The 22,040-nt window shown below is 42.7% G+C and overlaps 1 protein-coding gene across 5 annotated transcripts in view; it reads left to right on the forward strand.

The window, feature by feature from the left end:
• The window catches only part of PTK2B (protein tyrosine kinase 2 beta), a 181,833-nt gene that overhangs the window by 81,564 nt on the left and 78,229 nt on the right, over positions 1-22,040 (forward strand). For all 5 annotated transcript variants that reach the window (XM_077291777.1, XM_077291775.1, XM_077291778.1 and 2 more), the window contains 3 exons: positions 9,939-10,175; positions 21,185-21,363; positions 21,870-21,957. In XM_077291777.1, the coding sequence (XP_077147892.1) occupies positions 9,984-10,175; positions 21,185-21,363; positions 21,870-21,957 (459 nt within the window). In that variant the 5' untranslated portion in view covers positions 9,939-9,983. The remainder of the gene's footprint in view (positions 1-9,938; positions 10,176-21,184; positions 21,364-21,869; positions 21,958-22,040) is intronic.

Here is a 22,040-nt window from a genome sequence, read left to right on the forward strand (position 1 = left end):
AGGTCCTTTTGGTGGCCTTCCTTGTCAAAGGATGTGCGGTCATTTGTGCAGTCCTGTGGGACTTGTGCTCGAGCTAAGCCTTGCTGTTCTCGTGCCAGCGGTTTGCTCTTGCCCTTGCCTGTCCCGAAGAGACCTTGGACACATATCTCCATGGATTTCATTTCTGATCTTCCGCTATCTCAGGGCATGTCCGTTATCTGGGTGATATGTGATCGCTTCTCCAAGATGGTCCATTTGGTTCCTTTGCCTAAGCTGCCTTCCTCTTCCGATCTGGTTCCTGTGTTTTTCCAGAACGTGGTTCGTTTGCACGGCATCCCTGAGAATATTGTGTCAGACAGAGGATCCCAGTTCGTTTCCAGGTTCTGGCGATCCTTTTGTAGTAGGATGGGCATTGATTTGTCGTTTTCGTCTGCTTTCCATCCTCAGACTAATGGACAGACGGAGCGAACCAATCAGACTTTGGAGGCTTATTTGAGGTGTTTTGTCTCTGCTGATCAGGACGATTGGGTGACATTCTTGCCGTTGGCTGAGTTTGCCCTTAATAATCGGGCTAGTTCCGCCACCTTGGTTTCGCCTTTTTTCTGCAACTCTGGTTTCCATCCTCGCTTTTCTTCGGGTCATGTGGAGCCTTCTGACTGTCCTGGGGTGGATTCTGTGGTGGATAGGTTGCAGCAGATCTGGAATCATGTGGTGGACAACTCGAAGTTGTCACAGGAGAAGGCTCAGCGCTTTGCCAACCGCCGCCGCGGTGTGGGTCCCCGACTACGCGTTGGGGATTTGGTGTGGCTTTCTTCCCGCTTTGTTCCTATGAAGGTCTCCTCTCCCAAATTTAAACCTCGTTTTATTGGGCCTTACAAGATATTGGAAATCCTTAATCCTGTATCTTTTCGTCTGGATCTTCCTGTGTCGTTTGCTATTCACAATGTATTTCATAGGTCCTTGTTGCGGCGGTACATTGTGCCTGTAGTTCCTTCTGCTGAGCCTCCTGCTCCGGTGTTGGTTGAGGGCGAGTTGGAGTACGTGGTGGAGAAGATCTTGGATTCTCGCCTCTCCAGGCGGAGGCTTCAGTACCTGGTCAAGTGGAAGGGCTATGGTCAGGAGGATAATTCCTGGGTGGTCGCCTCTGATGTTCATGCGGCCGATTTAGTTCGTGCCTTTCATGCCGCTCATCCTGATCGCCCTGGTAGTCGTGGTGAGGGTTCGGTGACCCCTCACTAAGGGGGGGGTACTGTTGTGAATTTGCTTTTTGCTCCCTCTAGTGGTTACTAGTTTTTTGACTCTGGTTTTTCTGTCATTCCTTTTATCCGCACCTGGGTCGTTAGTTAGGGGTGTTGCTATATAAGCTCCCTGGACCTTCAGTTCAATGCCTGGCAACGTAGTTATCAGAGCTAGTCTGCTGTGCTCTTGTCTACTGATCCTGGTTCCAGTTATATCAGCTAAGTCTGCCTTTTGCTTTTTGCTATTTGTTTTGGTTTTGTATTTTTGTCCAGCTTGTTGCAAATCTATATCCTGACCTTTGCTGGAAGCTCTAGGGGGCTGGTGTTCTCCCCCCGGACCGTTAGACGGTTCGGGGGTTCTTGAATTTCCAGTGTGGATTTTGATAGGGTTTTTGTTGACCATATAAGTTACCTTTCTTTATTCTGCTATCAGTAAGCGGGCCTCTCTGTGCTAAACCTGGTTCATTTCTGTGTTTGTCATTTCCTCTTACCTCACCGTCATTATTTGTGGGGGGCTTCTATCCAGCTTTGGGGTCCCCTTCTCTGGAGGCAAGAAAGGTCTTTGTTTTCCTCTACTAGGGGTAGCTAGATTCTCCGGCTGGCGCGTGTCATCTAGAATCAACGTAGGAATGATCCCCGGCTACTTCTAGTGTTGGCGTTAGGAGTAGATATATGGTCAACCCAGTTACCACTGCCCTATGAGCTGGATTTTTGTATTCTGCAGACTTCCACGTTCCTCTGAGACCCTCGCCATTGGGGTCATAACAATTATGGCACTGTGCACAGTATGGTGGTTATATTATGGCACTATGTACAGTATGGTGGTTGTATTATGGCACTGTGCACAGTATGGTGGTTGTATTATGGCACTATGTACAGTATGGTGGTTGAATTATGGCACTATGTACAGTATGGTGGTTGTATTATGGGACTGTGCACAGTATAGTGGTTGTATTATGGCACTGTGCACAGTATGGTGGTTGTATTATGGCACTATGTACAGTATGGTGGTTGTATTATGGCACTGTGCACAGTATGGTGGTTGTATTATGGCACTATGTACAGTATGGTGGTTGTATTATGGCACTATGTACAGTATGGTGGTTGTATTATGGGACTGTGCACAGTATAGTGGTTGTATTATGGCACTGTGCACAGTATGGTGGTTATATTATGGCACTGTGCACAGTATGGTGGTTGTATTATGGCACTATGTACAGTATGGTGGTTGTATTATGGCACTGTGTACAGTATGGTGGTTGTATTATGGGACTGTGCACAGTATGGTGGTTATATTATGGCACTGTGCACAGTATAGTGGTTGTATTATGGCACTGTGCACAGTATGGTGGTTATATTATGGCACTGTGCACAGTATGGTGGTTGTATTATGGCACTATGTGTGCAGCGCCCCAGAGTCCTGGTTGTTGCAGTAATGTCATTCTTCCACCAGGGGGAGTGATATTACATCTGAGGGCAATAAAGGAGATCTTCTTACCAGGTATCACAACCACACTTCACACTCCAGGCCGCCAGGGGGAGCTAAGCTTCTATCTGTCAGGGCACTGCTCACAATTAGGTAAAACTGGTAGTCTGGACAGGAAGTTAGGCAGAAGCTGGCTGGAGGGAGAGAGAGCCAGATGCAGACTGCGGTCTGCGTAGGACGAGGGTCCATGGAGCTGCGCCTGCCCCACGTGCGGCAGCATCCTAGGAAAGAGACATCAGAAGGGAATTGTCTTGTAGTGAGTGAGAAACGAAGTCATAGCAAAGAGGAGAAGAAACCAGAAGGAGTTGTGCCCTGTGAAAGGCTGCCTCCTTTCTGAGGCACAGGATCCGGTAGCCAGAACACCGAGGGAGTAAGGATCTCTACGCTTTACTTCAGAGACTGGCAGGACAGTTAATTCCACGTTACCTTTCCGCACCTTATACCCAGGAGGCACGGTGGCAACTTGTTGGGGCCGGGGCAGGATAGAGTCCCTGTAAAAAGCCTCAGGCCACCAGTCATACAGGTTTTTCCTATCCTATCCATCAGGGGGACAGAGAGAAAGCGACATTACATCTACGATAGGTGTGAGGACCTTACCGAGAAGCTCAGCAGGGAGGTACTACAACACCCAGGCGCTAGAGGAAGGCTACTGATTTCCACCTGGATAAGGGGACTCTGGATTTGCTTTCGGACCAGCCGGACTCTGCCTTTCCTGTGATCTGTACCCTGGACTGTGGACACTGAAGCCTTCAGTAAAGGTAAAGAGACTGCAGCCTTTGTGTTCTCGTTCTTCACTGCGCCTCGCACCATTCATCATCTACACTCTGGGAAGCCCTGGGGACATACTTCACCTGTGGGAAGGTATACCATCTAGCTGCCATAACATCACCCCAGCGGACCCCTAAGCAGCGTCGGTCACCCTGACCGAGTACCACAGGTGGCGTCACAAACACTTATCTCATAGAAACTATTCCTTTTATTGGATGCCCCTCAAAGGGCCACGGGCCGGGTCAGGCCACCGTGACATCCCCATCGAGAACCGAAGGACCCGGTACCGAGTACCCTATTGCCCTGACGTGGGGGCACTCCATGTACAGTATGGTGGTCATGTTATGGCACTATGCACAGTATGGTGGTTATATTATGGCACTATGCACAGTATGGTGGTTATATTATGGCACTATGTACTGTATGGTGGTTATATAATGGCACTGTGCACAGTATGGTGGTTATATTATGGCACTATGTACAGTATGGTGGTTCTATAATGGCACTGTGCACAGTATGGTGGTTATATTATGGCACTGTGAACAGTTTGGTGGCTATATTATGGCACTATGTACAGTATGGTGGTTGTATTGTGGCACTATTCACAGTATGATGGTTGTATTATGGCACTGTGCACAATATGGTGTCTGTATCATGGCACTATTCACAGTATGATTGTGGCACTATGCACAGTATGGTGGTTGTATTATGGCACTATGCACAGTATGGTGGTTGTATTATGGCACGATGCACAGTATGATGGTTGTATTATGGCACTGTGTACAGTATGGTGGTTGTATCATGGCACTATTCACAGTATGATTGTGGCACTATGCACAGTATGGTGGTTTTATTATGGCACTGTGCACAGTATGCTGGCTATATTATGGCACTGTGTACAGTATGGTGGTTGTATTATGGCACTGTGCACAGTATGCTGGCTATATTATGGCACTGTGTACAGTACGGTGGTTGTGTTATGACACTGCACAGTATGGTTGTTGTATTATGGCACTTTGCACAGTATGGTGGTTGTATTATGGCACTATGCACAGTATGGTGGTTGTATTATAGCACTGTGCACAGTACGGTGGTTATATTATGGCACTGTGCACAGTTTGGTGGTTGTATTATGGCACTGTGTACAGTATGGTGGTTGTATTATAGCACTGTGCACAGTACGGTGGTTATATTATGGCACTGTGCACAGTGTGGTGGTTGTATTATGGCACTATTCACAGTATGGTGGTTGTGTTGTGGCACTATTTACAGTGTGGACGTTGTGTTATGACACTGTGCACAGTATGGTGGTTATATTATGGATATTAGAAAAAACTGGGAATTAGAATCAAAGCTTAGTGAACATGTATCCCCTTAAAACAAGATTTTTATTTCAAAATGTATTTAAAACACCACACCCAGTGCTTTTGGCAGGAAAAATCTGCCTGAAAAATACAAAAAGACCAAGGTCTAGCGCATACCCTACAATAACCTTTCCTGTCCCCTGCCTGGCTGTGGAGGTTGGCACCCTGATAACAATTTTTTGTGCCCCCACTCAACGTAGGCTACCCCTCACTGCCCTGACTCACCCTACTATGCAGGTGATAAAACAATAATATAAGAACAGAGATGAAGAAAGACAAAAAAATGGTCAAAAAAAATCCAAAAAAACTCAATATAATGAAATTAGCAAAAGAAGGACAAAGGCAAGGAACAGGATAAATACTATCATCTCCTTGCAGGGATCCAGCCCCTACGATAATCAATCACTATTAGCTGCTAAATTGCAGTGGGTATGCTATCAGATATGCCACATACACATAATGCTTCAGCGAAAAAAATTATAAACTATTGTCCATATCACAGAATAAGTATATCCTATGAGCTGTCAAGTCAATTCAAACACAGATATCACTTATAGGGCCAGAGACTGCCCAGCAATGAGGCTGACAACATCTATGCTACTTATCTATGGCATCCTCTTTGTTGTGCCTCCTGATGAACCGAACCACGGGGAAACGCGTTGAGGCGTAACGTATAAATAACATGCAATATTGCGGATACTATTGACATACCCTGTAGTGTGACCCAGTGTATCTGTATGGGCATTCTATAATGATTATTGATGTTGTCAGCCTCATTGCTGGGCAGTCACTGGCCCTATAAGTGATATCTGTGTTTGAATTGACTTGACAGCTCATAGGATATACTTATTCTGTGATATGGACAATAGTTTATAATTTTTTTCGCTGAAGCATTATGTGTATGTGGCATATCTGATAGCATACCCACTGCAATTTAGCAGCTAATAGTGATTGATTATCGTAGGGGCTGGATCCCTGCAAGGAGATGATAGTATTTATCCTGTTCCTTGCCTTTGTCCTTCTTTTGCTAATTTCATTATATTGAGTTTTTTTGGATTTTTTTTGACCATTTTTTTGTCTTTCTTCATCTCTGTTCTTATATTATTGTTTTATCACCTGCATAGTAGGGTGAGTCAGGGGAGTGAGGGGTAGCCTACGTTGAGTGGGGGCACAAAAAATTGTTATCAGGGTGCCAACCTCCACAGCCAGGCAGGGGACAGGAAAGGTTATTGTAGGGTATGCGCTAGACCTTGGTCTTTTTGTATTTTTCAGGCAGATTTTTCCTGCCAAAAGCACTGGGTGTGGTGTTTTAAATACATTTTGAAATAAAAATCTTGTTTTAAGGGGATACATGTTCACTAAGCTATGGTTATATTATGGCACTGTGCACAGTATGGTGGTTGTATTATGACACTGCACAGTATTGTTGTTGTATTATGGCACTGTGTACAGTATGGTGGTTGTATTATGGCACTATGCACAGTATAAATGCTGTATTATGGCACTGTGTACAGTATGGTGGTTATATTATGGCACTGTGCGCAGTATGGTGGTTGTATTATGGCACTGTGTACAGTATGGTGGTTGTATTATGGCACTATGCACAGTATAAATGCTGTATTATGGCACTATGTACAGTATGCTGGTTATATTATGGCACTGTGCGCAGTATGGTGGTTGTATTATGGCACTATGTACAGTATGGTGGTTGTATTATGGCACTGTGTACAGTATGGTGCTTATATTATGGCACTGCACAGTATGGTGGTTGTATTATGGCACTGTGTACAGTATGCTGGTTATATTATGGCACTTAGTGCAAGATACAACCACCATACTGTACAATTTGTCTAGTTTTGCTCATAAGTGGGTTGGCCGACACCCCCCAAGATCAGGGCCGTCCCGATGTCCGCGCCAGCTAATCCGTGATACGCGCGCAGAATATTTGTTGTTTTTATATAGCCATCTCATCTTCTGTAAAGCATTTCTGAATTTCTCTTCGAAGAGTTGATTGTCCATATTTTAGTTAGATTTTTTCTGTAATTTTTTTATCTTTAAATATATCAAAATGGAGGAAAACAGAAGTTTGAACAGCTTGGTGAGAAGTAATTGTGTACACTCTTTTTTTTTTTGCATCGCTCTCAGCTGTCACGTTAGTCAACCAGAAAATAACATAAAATTATCGTGGAAGTAGACATTGAGATGGGGACAGCCGCTTGGATTTTTCTGATGTATATTTTTTTATATTTAATTGGCATTTTTCATAAAATTTCATATCTATTTTATCATTTAAAAAATATTCTAAAATAGTGCAATTCTGTCACTGGCCACTAGGGGAAGCAGTCAGCAAGGCTAGTAATAAATACAGTGCCTCACCTGTTCACTGGTGGTATTACAATTTAATCCCATTTACTTTTATGGAGCCAAGTCTCAATACCAGACAAAAAGATATGTTTTCTTATCTTGGATACCCCAGGCAAGATGGCTTCTCAGTTTCTAATGTTAATAAGTATAACTACATTACCGTTGGTGCTTATTCTCAAATCCCTCATACTCTTATAGAAGACGCAAAGCAGTTATGAAGGTAGCCTTGCAAAGACTCTTCAATACAAAGTTAGTTTGCAACATCTGTCAATATTGAGATTGCTACCGCTGTATCTGGTGTTTCCAACAGTAAAAAGTCACATCGGGAAGCAAAATCATAAACCACACTGGTAAGGAATAACATGCATATGATGGAAAAACCATCAGGAGTATCCAAAAAAGTAAAAAATGTACAGTCCTCTTCAGCAAAGCACAAGAATTGGAGGGAAAAGCTCCAAGGTTGTTATTTTCTTGTTGACCACATGCATTTCGCACTTTCGCGGTTTCATCAAGGAGTTCTGTAGAGGTCATAAAAGGCTGCAATGTCCAGGACACACGTCTTGTAGATCTCCTAGTCTTGAACTTGGGAGATTTTTATGAAAAGCTTAAGCTGGGAGAGTTACAGATACAGTAGATGAGATGTTTAAGCTGAACCTTTGGTGGCCATGTTGTCTTCAACCGTAGAGATCTTCAGACTGGAAGAAAACAAAAAAAGAGGACGGCACGTCATGTAATAATTTTATGGTGAGGAACCTCTACGAGGGTCAACAAGAGGCTACTGACCTTGATTAGATGGTTTATCTTATGTATCCCATGTATGAAGAAGGAGTGGTGGTATCATGGCTGCTGCCCAGAGTCCAAAGGAAGGATTAGTAGTCGGTAACTATTAGGACCAGTGTTGAACTCATAGCGATTACAGTTTTTGAGAAAATATACTTTTTTTCACGCTGTTGGATAACTCAAAAGATTGTCCATGTTGCTGAAGATTTACTCTGGTGAAATTTTTTGGAATGAAAAGTTTGCTTTGATTTAAATTTTTTTGTGACGCGTTTCGAAGGAAACTTTGTCATCGACTTCTACATTCTATACATCGTCAGCGACCGAAATGACAAAGCTCGATAAAATGAAGTGAGTCTTCTCGTCTCGGTCCTCACCTATGCGGAGCGCAGCAAACGATGACAATCTCATCTTAACTGTGACCGAGAGATGACAGAAGATGAATGAAGACATTCTGAGTTGTGCTGTGCACGCTTACACTTTTTCTAACCCTAGCTAGGCCCAAAATGCGTCACCGGAAAGGTAAATAAAGGAGAACTTTTTATTACAAAGGGAAAACTTCTGTAACCCCTTGCTTTATCGGGACTGTCGAAGGGTGGGGTATCTCCAAAACCATAATCTTCATCAGACAGGGAGAAGTTTAGATAGGATTCGGATAATGGATTTTCACATAGAAGTTGGTTGGTTGATGTCCAGAAGGCCTCTGAGGAACACACTTGGGATGTTATGGTAGAACTTCACCTCTCCTGGATATGTCCAACTGGACATCGGTGTACAGCTTTGACCAGAAATATTGGAAGAACATTCTTTGTGCTGAACACTTGCCCAACTCACATCACGTAGACTGGTTGCGCCATAGTCATAACTATAGTTAATTATCTACTCAATGGAGGTGCTATGGTCTCCACTGGTCAATGCTTCAAGGAAGAAGAAAAAAGAGAAAATAAACCATTTAGGAAGATGCTTCAATCCTTAGAACTTTAGGAATCCAATATGGTGAACATTTTATACCTTATTTCTGTCTGAGGAAAGGGGTTAATATCGCTAAATGCATCTTCGCTATATTGGATTCCCATCATTCTTTGGCTTGGAGGACAATCCTGCAACGTTCTTTTTCTCCATATTCTTCTTCACGTTCAGTAAGAAACGTCCAGATAAAGCTGTAGCAGAACTTAATTTGTAATTAAAGTGTTCTTTTTACACATCAACTTAGCTCAGTGAGGTAACTCAGTATATTAATAAGCCACCCGATGAGAAGGAACATATAGATTGATTGGCTTTCTTGAGAAATGAGGTTCTCCTATATCTGTGTTTGCAGAGCGATGAGACCGAGGACAATTGACAGAAAAGTTCAGTACACAAGTACTCAGAACCTTGTGAGATACTGATGGAGGAAATAGTCTTGGAAATGCTGAGAAAATGTCAAGAATATGATCAGAACAGCGTTACCGTAGAGTATTGACTTGGAGATATTTGGTGGCTTTATGGATGACTTTATGGTGGACCTTTTGGCTGGGAGAACATGGTTGGAAGATATTTGAGCATACTGTCCTCTAGATATCTAAGTCACCCTCTGATGATATGCATTTACTGTAGTGGAGAGTTTTTTATGACTTTCCAAGCCAAGGAACCTTCAATCTTACACTGTACTATGTGAAGGAACCTGCAAATTCTACAACCTTGACTTTAGCATAGAAGTCCACAATGTTGATTAGCTAAGAACCCAAAGACTATGAGCTTACACAGTGCTGCACCTACTAGAATATGAGGACAATATAACCCCTTGTGATATGGTGTCCTCCCTTTGTAGTAAACATGCCAGAGATGGAGAACCTAGTCTGTAGGACACTTGTCGGACTGTTGAAAACCTTTGTTGCTTTTCTTTGATGTTGTAAGTTTTGGATGCACTAACCATGGTAGGAATTATGAGCAGAATAAATAAAACCTCCTTTGTCTCCACAGATTAGTAATGTCCTGTTCTTAGCCAATACTCCGATCCCTGCCAGGATGTCTCTGGACCTAATAAATCGTTCCAGGGGAAACACTTTTCTGCAGTCAGATGCCCCCACAGAGCAGCTACTCGATGGAGAGATCAGCAAGGAGGAGATGCGGATTCTCAAGGTGTGCTTCCACAGCAACAGCTCCAACCTAATGAAGAACTTCAAGCTTGTGAAGTGCAGCATATTCACGGAAATACGGGTGAGCTTCGTATACATTTTTTTATAAATATTTCCTATGAATCAAACGCGGAAAATTAATTTGTCCTGTTTTTTTATGAGTTGGAGGATTAGGAGAATCTAAGATTGTGCGGATTAGGATAGTTGGGTTTGCTATAAGTTGGGGAGACCAGACGAGTCATTGGACCTATGGATGAGGATATTTGATTTGGTCATTGCTTGGGGAGTAAGAAACATTATTGAACCCATGGATGAAAATAATTGATGTGATCATTGTACTCTATACGTTGTGGGATCGGAACAAGTCATTGGATGCATGAATAATCTATTTACTCATTGGATTCTACGGATTGGAGGTCAAATGGGTCAATGGGCCCAATCTATTTGGCCATTGTACTCTACAGTATTGCATGGGGAATAAGATGAGCCATTGAACTCATGGATGAAGATGCCTAATTTGGTCATTATACTCTATGGGTGGATGGGTCAGATGAATCCATGGACACACACGAGGATCATTGGTTTGGCTATTGTTTGGTGTGAATTTGGGACCCAGATGAGCCAACGGTCATATTACATGTGTGTCACCGACTGGGGTTTACAGTAGGAATTTCTGCAGTATTTGTCATCTATAGATTGTATACGAGGATCCTGTAAAGTTCTCTTTGTGTCTTAGGAAACTGGATCTGCCACACACATAGGTCAAAAATAAAAGCTGGTCATAGACATGGGAAATTAGCAGGAAGGATAAAAGCTGATCATAGACATGGAAAATTAGCAGGAAGGATAAAAGCTGATCATAGACTTGTGAAATTAGTAGGGAGGTTAAAAGCTGATCATAGACATGGGACATTAGCAGGAAGGATAAAAGCTGATCATAGACTTGTGAAATTAGCAGGGAGGATAACAGCTGATCATAGACATGGGAAATTAGCAGGGAGAATAACAGCTGGTCATAGACATGGGAAATTAGCAGGGAGGATAACAGCTGGTCACAGACATGGGAAATTAGCAGGGAGGATAAAAGCTGATCATAGACCTGTGAAATTAGCAGGGAGGATAACAGCTGGTCATAGACATGGGAAATTAGCCGGAAGGATAAAGGCTGATCATAGACATGGGAAATTAGCAGGGAGGATAACAGCTGGTCATAGACATGGGAAATTAGCAGGGAGGATAACAGCTGGTCATAGACATGCCAAATTAGCAGGGAGGATAACAGCTCATCATACACATGGGAAATTAGCAGGGAGGATAACAGCTCATCATAGACTTGTGAAATTAGCAAGAAAGATAAAAGCTGATCATAGACTTGTGAAATTAGTAGGGAGGTTAAAAGCTGATCATAGACATGGGACATTAGCAGGAAGGATAAAAGCTGATCATAGACATGGGAAATTAGCAGGGAGGATAACAGCTGGTCATAGACATGGGAAATTAGCAGGAAGGATAAAAGCTGATCATAGACATGGGAAATTAGCAGGGAGGATAACAGCTGGTCATAGACATGGGAAATTAGCAGGGAGGATAACAGCTGGTCACAGACATGGGAAATTAGCAGGGAGGATAACAGCTCATCATAGACATGGGAAATTAGCAGGGAGGATAACAGCTCATCATAGACATGGGAAATTAGCAGGGAGGATAACAGCTCATCATAGACTTGTGAAATTAGTAGGGAGGTTAAAAGCTGATCATAGACATGGGACATTAGCAGGAAGGATAAAAGCTGATCATAGACTTGTGAAATTAGCAGGGAGGATAACAGCTGATCATAGACATGGGAAATTAGCAGGGAGGATAACAGCTGGTCATAGACATGGGAAATTAGCAGGGAGGATAACAGCTGGTCACAGACATGGGAAATTAGCAGGGAGGATAAAAGCTGATCATAGACCTGTGAAATTAGCAGGGAGGATAACAGCTGGTCATAGACATGGGAAATTAGCAGGGAGGATAACAGCTGGTCATAGACATGGGAAATTAGCAGGGAGGATAACAGCTCATCATAGACTTGTGAAATTAGCAAGAAAGATAAAAGCTGATCATAGACTTGTGAAATTAGTAGGGAGGTTAAAAGCTGATCATAGACATGGGACATTAGCAGGAAGGATAAAAGCTGATCATAGACATGGGAAATTAGCAGGGAGGATAACAGCTCATCATACACATGGGAAATTAGCAGGGAGGATAACAGCTCATCATAGACTTGTGAAATTAGCAAGAAAGATAAAAGCTGATCATAGACTTGTGAAATTAGTAGGGAGGTTAAAAGCTGATCATAGACCTGTGAAATTAGCAGGGAGGATAACAGCTGGTCATAGACATGGGAAATTAGCAGGGAGGATAACAGCTGGTCACAGACATGGGAAATTAGCAGGGAGGATAACAGCTCATCATAGACATGGGAAATTAGCAGGGAGGATAACAGCTCATCATAGACATGGGAAATTAGCAGGGAGGATAACAGCTCATCATAGACTTGTGAAATTAGTAGGGAGGTTAAAAGCTGATCATAGACATGGGACATTAGCAGGGAGGATAACAGCTCATCATAGACATGGGAAATTAGCAGGGAGGATAACAGCTCATCATAGACTTGTGAAATTAGTAGGGAGGTTAAAAGCTGGTCATAGACATGGGAAATTAGCAGGGAGGATAACAGCTGGTCATAAACATGAGAAATAAGCCCAAGAACCTTCTGATTTATCTGTGATAACCAATTATTGCACGTGTACAAGTGGGGAACTCTGTGACTCTCCCCTGGTGAGAAATGTTGAGGGAAAGAAGGATCGGGCATGTTGTATTTCAACATGGCTTGCCCTTTCTTCCCAAGGTATATAGGCAAATATCAGAATGGTGTTCTCCTCTCCCTATCATAATAAACATGCAAGCTTGGTTGGATCTATCAATGATTTCTGGAAGTTTTAGTTTGGAAACTGCAGGAGCGGAAAGATTGGAGACTAGTAGTGATGAGCGAGTGTGCTCATTACTCGGGTTTTCTGAGCATGCTTGGGTGTTCTCCGAGTATTTTGGGCATGCTCATAGATTGTTTGTGTCCCTGCAGCTGCTTGATTTGCGGCTATTAGACAACCTGAATATATGTGGGGATTCCCTAACAAACAGGCAATCCCTGCATGTGTTCAGGCTGTCTAGCAGCCACAAATCATGCAGCTGCGGTGACTCAAACAAAATCCAAGAGCATGCCCAAAATACTCGGAAAACACCCGAGCCTGTTTTAGGTCAGTTAGGATTACCATAATTATTAATATTTGCCAAATGCCAGAATAATGAGAGAGAGAGAGAATATTTTAAGGCATTTTTATTACTTACTGCAAAGTCAAAAGTTTCCATCCACTAAGATTAGTATGCCTTCTAACAATTTTGGACTGCCCATATGATAATGTCATGTGTTTGGAAGCTTCTGATGGTTTTTGGGAACGACTGAGATAATTAGAGACACACCTGAAACACACTGCTTCTTTGTGTAGCATCATGGAAAAGTCTCAAGAAATCAGCCAAGATATCAGGAAGAGAATTGTGGACTTGCACAAGTCTGGCTCATCCTTGGGTACAATGTCAAGATACCTGAAAATGCCTCGTTCATCTGTACAATAATAATAATAATTTTATCTATATAACGCCAACATATTCCGCAGCGCTTTACAAATTATAGAGGGGACTTGTACAGACAATAGACATTACAGCATAACAGAAATCACAGTTCAAAATAGATACCAAAAGGAAAGCAATTATATGCAAGTACAAACAAGACGGGAATGTCCAGCCATCACACTGCTCAGGAAGGAGATGGGTTTTGTGTCCCAGAGATGAACATGCTTTGCTCCGACATGTGCATATCAACCTAAGGCGAAAAGCAAATGACCTTGTGAAGATGATGGCGGAAGCTGGTAAGATTGTGTCAATATCCACAGTGCAACGAGTACTGTATCAACATGGGCTGAAAGACAATCTGCCAGGAAGAAGCCATGACTCCAAAAGAAACATAAAAAAGCCAGATAAATATTTGCAAATGCACACAGGAACAAAGACTTTATTTGTTGGAGACATTTCCTGTGGTCTGATGAAACTAAAATTTAACTTTTTGGCCATAATGACCATTGTTATGTTTTTAGGAAAAAGGGAAGATGGAAGTCTAAGAACAACATTCCCACTGTGAAACACATTGGTGGCAGGCATCATGTTGTGGGGGTTGTTTTGCTGCAGGATGGACTGGTGCACTTCACAAAATAGATGGCATCATGAGAAAAGAAGATTATGTGGCAATACTGAAGCAACATCTCAAGACATCAGCCAGGAGGTTAAAGCTCGGGCGGAAAATGGGTCTTCCAAATGGACAATGACCCGAAGCATACTGCCAAAATGGTAACAAAGTGGTTTAAGGATAACAAAGTCAATGTTTTGGAGCTAAACCTTAAGGAGTTTAGGGTCAGTGGTTTCTTCTGAACCTGGACCCATGGTACAACTCTAGTGCCACAATGGTCAGCCTACCTCCAGCACTGATGGCCATGATCACTTTCCGATACGACTTCATCCCGGCACAATCACTGCACTTGTTGTCGGAGAGCGAGGGGATAAACTTTAACTCTATGCTGGTTTATTTGTCTAGATGTGCGCCCCCATCTCCCCGTCCCCCAGATCCCCGCTCCGCACCACCCACTGTACAATCCCCGTATCTTTATTCTCTGATGTTCGTCAGGAATGAATGAGAACGCGTCCTGGATGTATTTTTAGTGACTTGCGTCAGGATTATCAGGTTTCATCTCGTTCCTATTCATCTGTTTTCTCCACTAACTGAAATTAAGTGAAAAGTGACAATTGAAGAAGTCCATGAAATCGCTCACAGCCATTATGTCTCCTTGTCGTGGGCTGTTGGTGTATAAGCCGCGCGGAGTTAAAGGTAGAGTTTCTGACAGTCTTTTGTGACTACATTTTTTGGGCCCTAGTGGTCACTCGTGAATGGATTACTGGATATAACCCTGGTGGTCTTGGGGGGGGGTGAAGAGATTAAAAACATGGTCATCGAAAATGATGATGAATAATGTGCCTGGTGGTCTAGAGTGGTGAATTGTTCAAGGAGAGTGATCCTGGAATTTAATAGGGGTGAAGAGAAAGAGGTTAATGTTAGTGTTATATATTGATAAAGAGTTGGCGATGTTAATAAGCTCCATGGGGTCTATAGTGATGAAATGATTCATGGTAATAACCCTGGTCGTCAAAGGATTAATGTCACTATACCTTGTGGCCTAGAGTAATATAGGATTAATGGTGCTAGTACTGGTGTTCTATAGTGATGTGAGGATTAATGGTATTATCCCTGGTGGTCTGGAGTAGTGGAAGAGTAATTTTATTATCCATGGTAATCTGGAGTAGTGGAAGATTAATGATATAATCCCTGGTGGTCTGGAGTAGTAGAAGAATAATGATATTATCCCTGGTGGTCTGGAGTAGTGGAAGATTAATGATATTATCCCTGGTGGTCTGGAGTAGTAGAAGATTAATTATATTATCCCTGGTGGTCTGGAGTAGTGGAAGATTAATGGTATTATCCCTGGTGGTCTGGAGTAGTAGAAGATTAATGATATTATCCCTGGTGGTCTGGAGTAGTGGAAGATTAATGATATTACCCCTGGTGGTCTGGAGTAGTAGAAGATTAATGATATTATCCCTGGTGGTCTGGAGTAGTGGAAGATTAATGGTATTATCCCTGGTGGTCTGGAGTAGTGGAAGATTAATGATATCCCTGGTGGTCTGGAGTAGTAGAAGATTAATGATATTATCCCTGGTGGTCTGGAGTAGTGGAAGATTAATGGTATTATCCCTGGTGGTCTGGAGTAGTGGAAGATTAATGGTATTATCCCCGGTGGTCTGGAGTAGTGGAAGATTAATGGTATTATCCCCGGTGGTCTGGAGTAGTGGAAGATTAATGGTATTATCCCCGGTGGTCTGGAGTAGTGGAAGATTAATGGTATTATCCCTGGTGGTCTGGAGTAGTAGAAGATTAATGATATTATCCCTGGTGGTCTGGAGTAGTGGAAGATTAATGATATTACCCCTGGTGGTCTGGAGTAGTGGAAGATTAATTATATTATCCCTGGTGGTCTGGAGTAGTGGAAGATTAATTATATTATCCCTGGTGGTCTGGAGTAGTGGAAGATTAATGATATTATCCCTGGTGGTCTGGAGTAGTAGAAGATTAATGATATTATCCCTGGTGGTCTGGAGTAGTGGAAGATTAATTATATTATCCCTGGTGGTCTGGAGTAGTGGAAGATTAATGATATTATCCCTGGTGGTCTGGAGTAGTGGAAGATTAATGGTATTATCCCTGGTGGTCTGGAGTAGTAGAAGATTAATGATATTATCCCTGGTGGTCTGGAGTAGTGGAAGATTAATGATATTATCCCTGGTGGTCTGGAGTAGTGGAAGATTAATGATATTATCCCTGGTGGTCTGGAGTAGTAGAAGATTAATGGTATTATCCCCGGTGGTCTGGAGTAGTGGAAGATTAATGATATTATCCCTGGTGGTCTGGAGTAGTAGAAGATTAATGATATTATCCCTGGTGGTCTGGAGTAGTGGAAGATTAATGATATTATCCCTGGTGGTCTGGAGTAGTGGAAGATTAATGGTATTATCCCTGGTGGTCTGGAGTAGTGGAAGATTAATGGTATTATCCCTGGTGGTCTGGAGTAGTGGAAGATTAATGATATTATCCCTGGTGGTCTGGAGTAGTGGAAGATTAATGATATTATCCCTGGTGGTCTGGAGTAGTGGAAGATTAATGATATTATCCCTGGTGGTCTGGAGTAGTGGAAGATTAATGGTATTATCCCTGGTGGTCTGGAGTAGTAGAAGATTAATGATATTATCCCTGGTGGTCTGGAGTAGTGGAAGATTAATGGTATTATCCCTGGTGGTCTGGAGTAGTAGAAGATTAATGGTATTATCCCTGGTGGTCTGGAGTAGTAGAAGATTAATGGTATTATCCCTGGTGGTCTGGAGTAGTAGAAGATTAATTGTATTATCCCTGGTGGTCTGGAGTAGTGGAAGATTAATGATATTATCCCTGGTGGTCTGGAGTAGTTGAAGATTAATGATATTATCCCTGGTGGTCTGGAGTAGTGGAAGAGTAATTTTATTATCCCTGGTAATCTGGAGTAGTGGAAGATTAATTATATTATCCCTGGTGGTCTGGAGTAGTGGAAGATTAATGGTATTATCCCTGGTGGTCTGGAGTAGTGGAAGATTAATGGTATTATCCCTGGTGGTCTGGAGTAGTGGAAGATTAATGATATTATCCCTGGTGGTCTGGAGTAGTGGAAGATTAATTATATTATCCCTGGTAATCTGGAGTAGTGGAAGATTAATTATATTATCCCTGGTGGTCTGGAGTAGTGGAAGATTAATGGTATTATCCCTGGTGGTCTGGAGTAGTGGAAGATTAATGATATTATCCCTGGTGGTCTGGAGTAGTGGAAGATTAATGGTATTATCCCTGGTGGTCTGGAGTAGTGGAAGATTAATGGTATTATCCCTGGTGGTCTGGAGTAGTGGAAGATTAATGGTATTATCCCTGGTGGTCTGGAGTAGTGGAAGATTAATGATATTATCCCTGGTGGTCTGGAGTAGTGGAAGATTAATGATATTATCCCTGGTGGTCTGGAGTAGTGGAAGATTAATGATATTATCCCTGGTGGTCTGGAGTAGTGGAAGATTAATGGTATTATCCCTGGTGGTCTGGAGTAGTAGAAGATTAATGATATTATCCCTGGTGGTCTGGAGTAGTGGAAGATTAATGGTATTATCCCTGGTGGTCTGGAGTAGTGGAAGATTAATGGTATTATCCCTGGTGGTCTGGAGTAGTGGAAGATTAATGATATTATCCCTGGTGGTCTGGAGTAGTAGAAGATTAATGATATTATCCCTGGTGGTCTGGAGTAGTGGAAGATTAATGGTATTATCCCTGGTGGTCTGGAGTAGTGGAAGATTAATGATATTATCCCTGGTGGTCTGGAGTAGTGGAAGATTAATGGTATTATCCCTGGTGGTCTGGAGTAGTGGAAGATTAATGATATTATCCCTGGTGGTCTGGAGTAGTGGAAGATTAATTGTATTATCCCTGGTGGTCTGGAGTAGTGGAAGATTAATGGTATTATCCCTGGTGGTCTGGAGTAGTGGAAGATTAATGATATTATCCCTGGTGGTCTGGAGTAGTGGAAGATTAATGATATTATCCCCGGTGGTCTGGAGTAGTGGAAGATTAATGATATTATCCCTGGTGGTCTGGAGTAGTAGAAGATTAATGGTATTATCCCTGGTGGTCTGGAGTAGTGGAAGATTAATGGTATTATCCCTGGTGGTCTGGAGTAGTGGAAGATTAATGGTATTATCCCTGGTGGTCTGGAGTAGTGGAAGATTAATGGTATTATCCCTGGTGGTCTGGAGTAGTAGAAGATTAATGGTATTATCCCTGGTGGTCTGGAGTAGTAGAAGATTAATGATATTATCCCTGGTGGTCTGGAGTAGTGGAAGATTAATGGTATTATCCCTGGTGGTCTGGAGTAGTGGAAGATTAATTATATTATCCCTGGTGGTCTGGAGTAGTGGAAGATTAATGATATTATCCCTGGTGGTCTGGAGTAGTGGAAGATTAATGGTATTATCCCTGGTGGTCTGGAGTAGTAGAAGATTAATGGTATTATCCCTGGTGGTCTGGAGTAGTGGAAGATTAATGGTATTATCCCTGGTGGTCTGGAGTAGTGGAAGATTAATGATATTATCCATGGTGGTCTGGAGTAGTGGAATATTAATGATATTATCCCTGGTGGTCTGGAGTAGTAGAAGATTAATGGTATTATCCCTGGTGGTCTGGAGTAGTGGAATATTAATGATATTATCCCTGGTGGTCTGGAGTAGTGGAAGATTAATGATATTATCCCTGGTGGTCTGGAGTAGTGGAAGATTAATGGTATTATCCCTGGTGGTCTGGAGTAGTGGAAGATTAATGATATTATCCCTGGTGGTCTGGAGTAGTGGCAGAGTGTGGCTATGTGCACACGCTGCGGAATATTCTGCAGATTTTTCCAGATTGATTTTTGTAAATCTGCATGTAATCCGCACTGCGGATTTCCTGCAGAATTACCACGGATTTACCGCATTTTTTTGCAGTTTTTGTGCGGATTCCACATGCGGTTTTACACCAGCGGATTCCTATAATGGAGCAGGTGTAAACCGCTGCGGAATCCGCACAAAGAATTGACATGCTGCGGAATAAACAACGCTGCATTTCCGCGCGTTATTTTCTGCAGCTTGTGCACTGCGGATTTTGCTTTCTGTAGGTTTACATGGTACTGTAAACTCATGGAAAACAGCTGCGAATCCGCCGCGGCCAATCTGCTGCGGATCCGGACCCTGGTGGTCTGAGTTGATCAAAGAATTAATAATAACAACCCTTGTGGTCTATAATTATGACAATTATTAATATCCCTGGTGCTCCTACGTGGTAATATTAATCATAATAGCCCTGGTGGTCTTAGAATGGTAAAAGTATTAATAGTAACAACCCTCCTGGTATAGAGCAATGAAAGCATTAATGTTAATATCCCACGAAGGTCTAAAGTGGTGAAGAGATTAATATTAATAATCCTGGTGGTCTAGTGTATTGAACAGTTTAGTATTTACAGCTCTGAGGAAATTGATTATTAACAACCCTGGTGGTCTAAAGTGGTGAAGGAGTTAAGAAGCAAATCTGCAGAAATAATCAAGGAGTCTTTGTTGTTACTTTCTAACTTTTTTTTTTGTAAAGTTACAAAAAGTGGAAACAAGCCCCATTATTTTGTGATACTCAGGGGATGATTTGGTGCCTGGGCCACCCAGTGGTTGTGATGTGAACTACAGGCCGTGAGGCTAGCATGAAAGGGAATGTAACTGAGTTATATTGGAAGACGTTGGGGACCTTAACGGGGTTGTCCACTGCTTTGACATTTAATTATTGTGTGCAAGGTAGTCAATGAGTTAAAAAGGTAGATAAAGAACCAAATCTAACAAATGAGACAAGAAAATCAGACTTTGTCATTTTTAAAACATTTTTGGATCAAGTATCACATGTCTGTGAGTGGAAAAAAGTATGTGAACCTTAAGGGTTGCTAGATTAGTCTGATGTTTTCAGGTGTGAGTGGATCTCATGGTTGAACATAGTCAGGAGGAGGGAACAAAAAAATTTCTCAAGCATTAGATCTATCATGGGAACAGTGAAAACGTCACCAAGAAGTGGCTTAAATCTGGCACGACAGTGACATTGCCAAGAACAGGACGTCCCTCAAATATGGATGAAAAGGCAAGAAGACATTTGGCCTGGGAGATTACCAAGAGGCTGCAGCAACATTAAAGGAGCTGCAGGATTTTCAGGCCAGTCCTGGTTATGCATTACATGTAACTACAATCTCCTAAATTCTTCGTACATCTGGCCTGTGGGGTTGTAAGGTAAAATGTTTCACCAAAACATCCATCAAGTCTGCCAAAAACATGTGGGAAACATCAAAAAGTTCCACCTTGGTCTCATCATAACATAATTCCAAAAGGTACAAGGCCGACATCATCAGAAGATCACCATCCCCACAGTGAAGCATGGTGGAGGCAGCATGGTGCTTTGTAGATGTTTTTCAGCAGCCGGAACTGGGGCTTTAGTCAAGGTGGAGGGAATTCTGAACAGTTTTAATAATTCTTCTTGGTGTAATTTTTTTAAATGACGAAAAAACTAACATTTTTTCAGGGTTGTCGAGACCTTTTATACACATTGTATTATAGTGACAGAGATCACAAAGGAGCCCAAGGTAACCGCTAAGTAACCAAAGGCCTCTCTTACATTAGCTAGTGTTAATTTTCACTGATGTTGAAAATCTTGAGTAGTTTTTCGGAAAGGGTTCACAAATTTTCCGGGATCACTGTATGTTTAGGTCACATGTCAGCGTGATGACTTACCGTATACCTCTATCTATCTGTACGCAGGAAATCATCAGCTCCATCCTCCTGAGTGGTCGGATCGGTCCGGACATCCAGCACGTGGAGTGTTACGGGCTACGACTGAAGCACCTGAAATCTGATGAGATCCACTGGCTGCACCCCGACATGACCGTGGGCGAGGTGCAGGAGAAGTACGAGTGTCTCCACCTAGAGGCAGAGTGGAGGTAAATGAGATGCCAGGTAGTTATACTGCATCGGCGAGGTGCCTCCCAGGGAAAGATGTGAAAGCACAATGGGGTTTCATCATGCGCTGTTCAAGCTGTGGAGAAGAAACACGAAGAAATGGACAAGGTTGTGGATCGTAGACGCAGTGGTCGGCCACGGAAACTTAGTGCCACAGATGTTACTAGATGTCCAGCAGTGCCATCAGTTCAGGACTGGTAGCAATTAATGGGACACAGCTACACCGGTCTACTGTTTAGAAAAGTCTGGCCAGTAAGCCGCTCCTGCTATTAGTTTTTATGTGGTAGCAAATGTTTCATTTCTCCGCAGCGCCACCAATGGTGACAAGAAGCATTACAAGGTTGTCATTGCCATCAGTGTGTTGGTTCCGCGAGGCTTGGACTTGGCGGGTCCTCCATGGCGAGAGACGCTTTGTGGTTGCCCCTTGTGATGCCGTCAGGTTATGGGGCCGATCCCCTGCTCTGAATCTTCCTGTGATTATTCCTAGGTACGATCTCCGGATCCGCTACCTGCCGGACAATTATATAGAAAGCTTCAAGAAGGACAAAACCACGTTACTTTACTTCTATCAGCAGGTACGTGGCCGGTGTCCTCACTGCGGTGATGGCCGCTGGTCGGGCAGTGGATGGTCCTGGTACCGGGTGGGATTAATGATTAT

The sequence above is a fragment of the Ranitomeya variabilis genome, chromosome 2 (genome assembly GCF_051348905.1).
Source record: "Ranitomeya variabilis isolate aRanVar5 chromosome 2, aRanVar5.hap1, whole genome shotgun sequence".
In the NCBI taxonomy this organism is placed as follows: Eukaryota; Metazoa; Chordata; class Amphibia; order Anura; family Dendrobatidae; genus Ranitomeya; species Ranitomeya variabilis.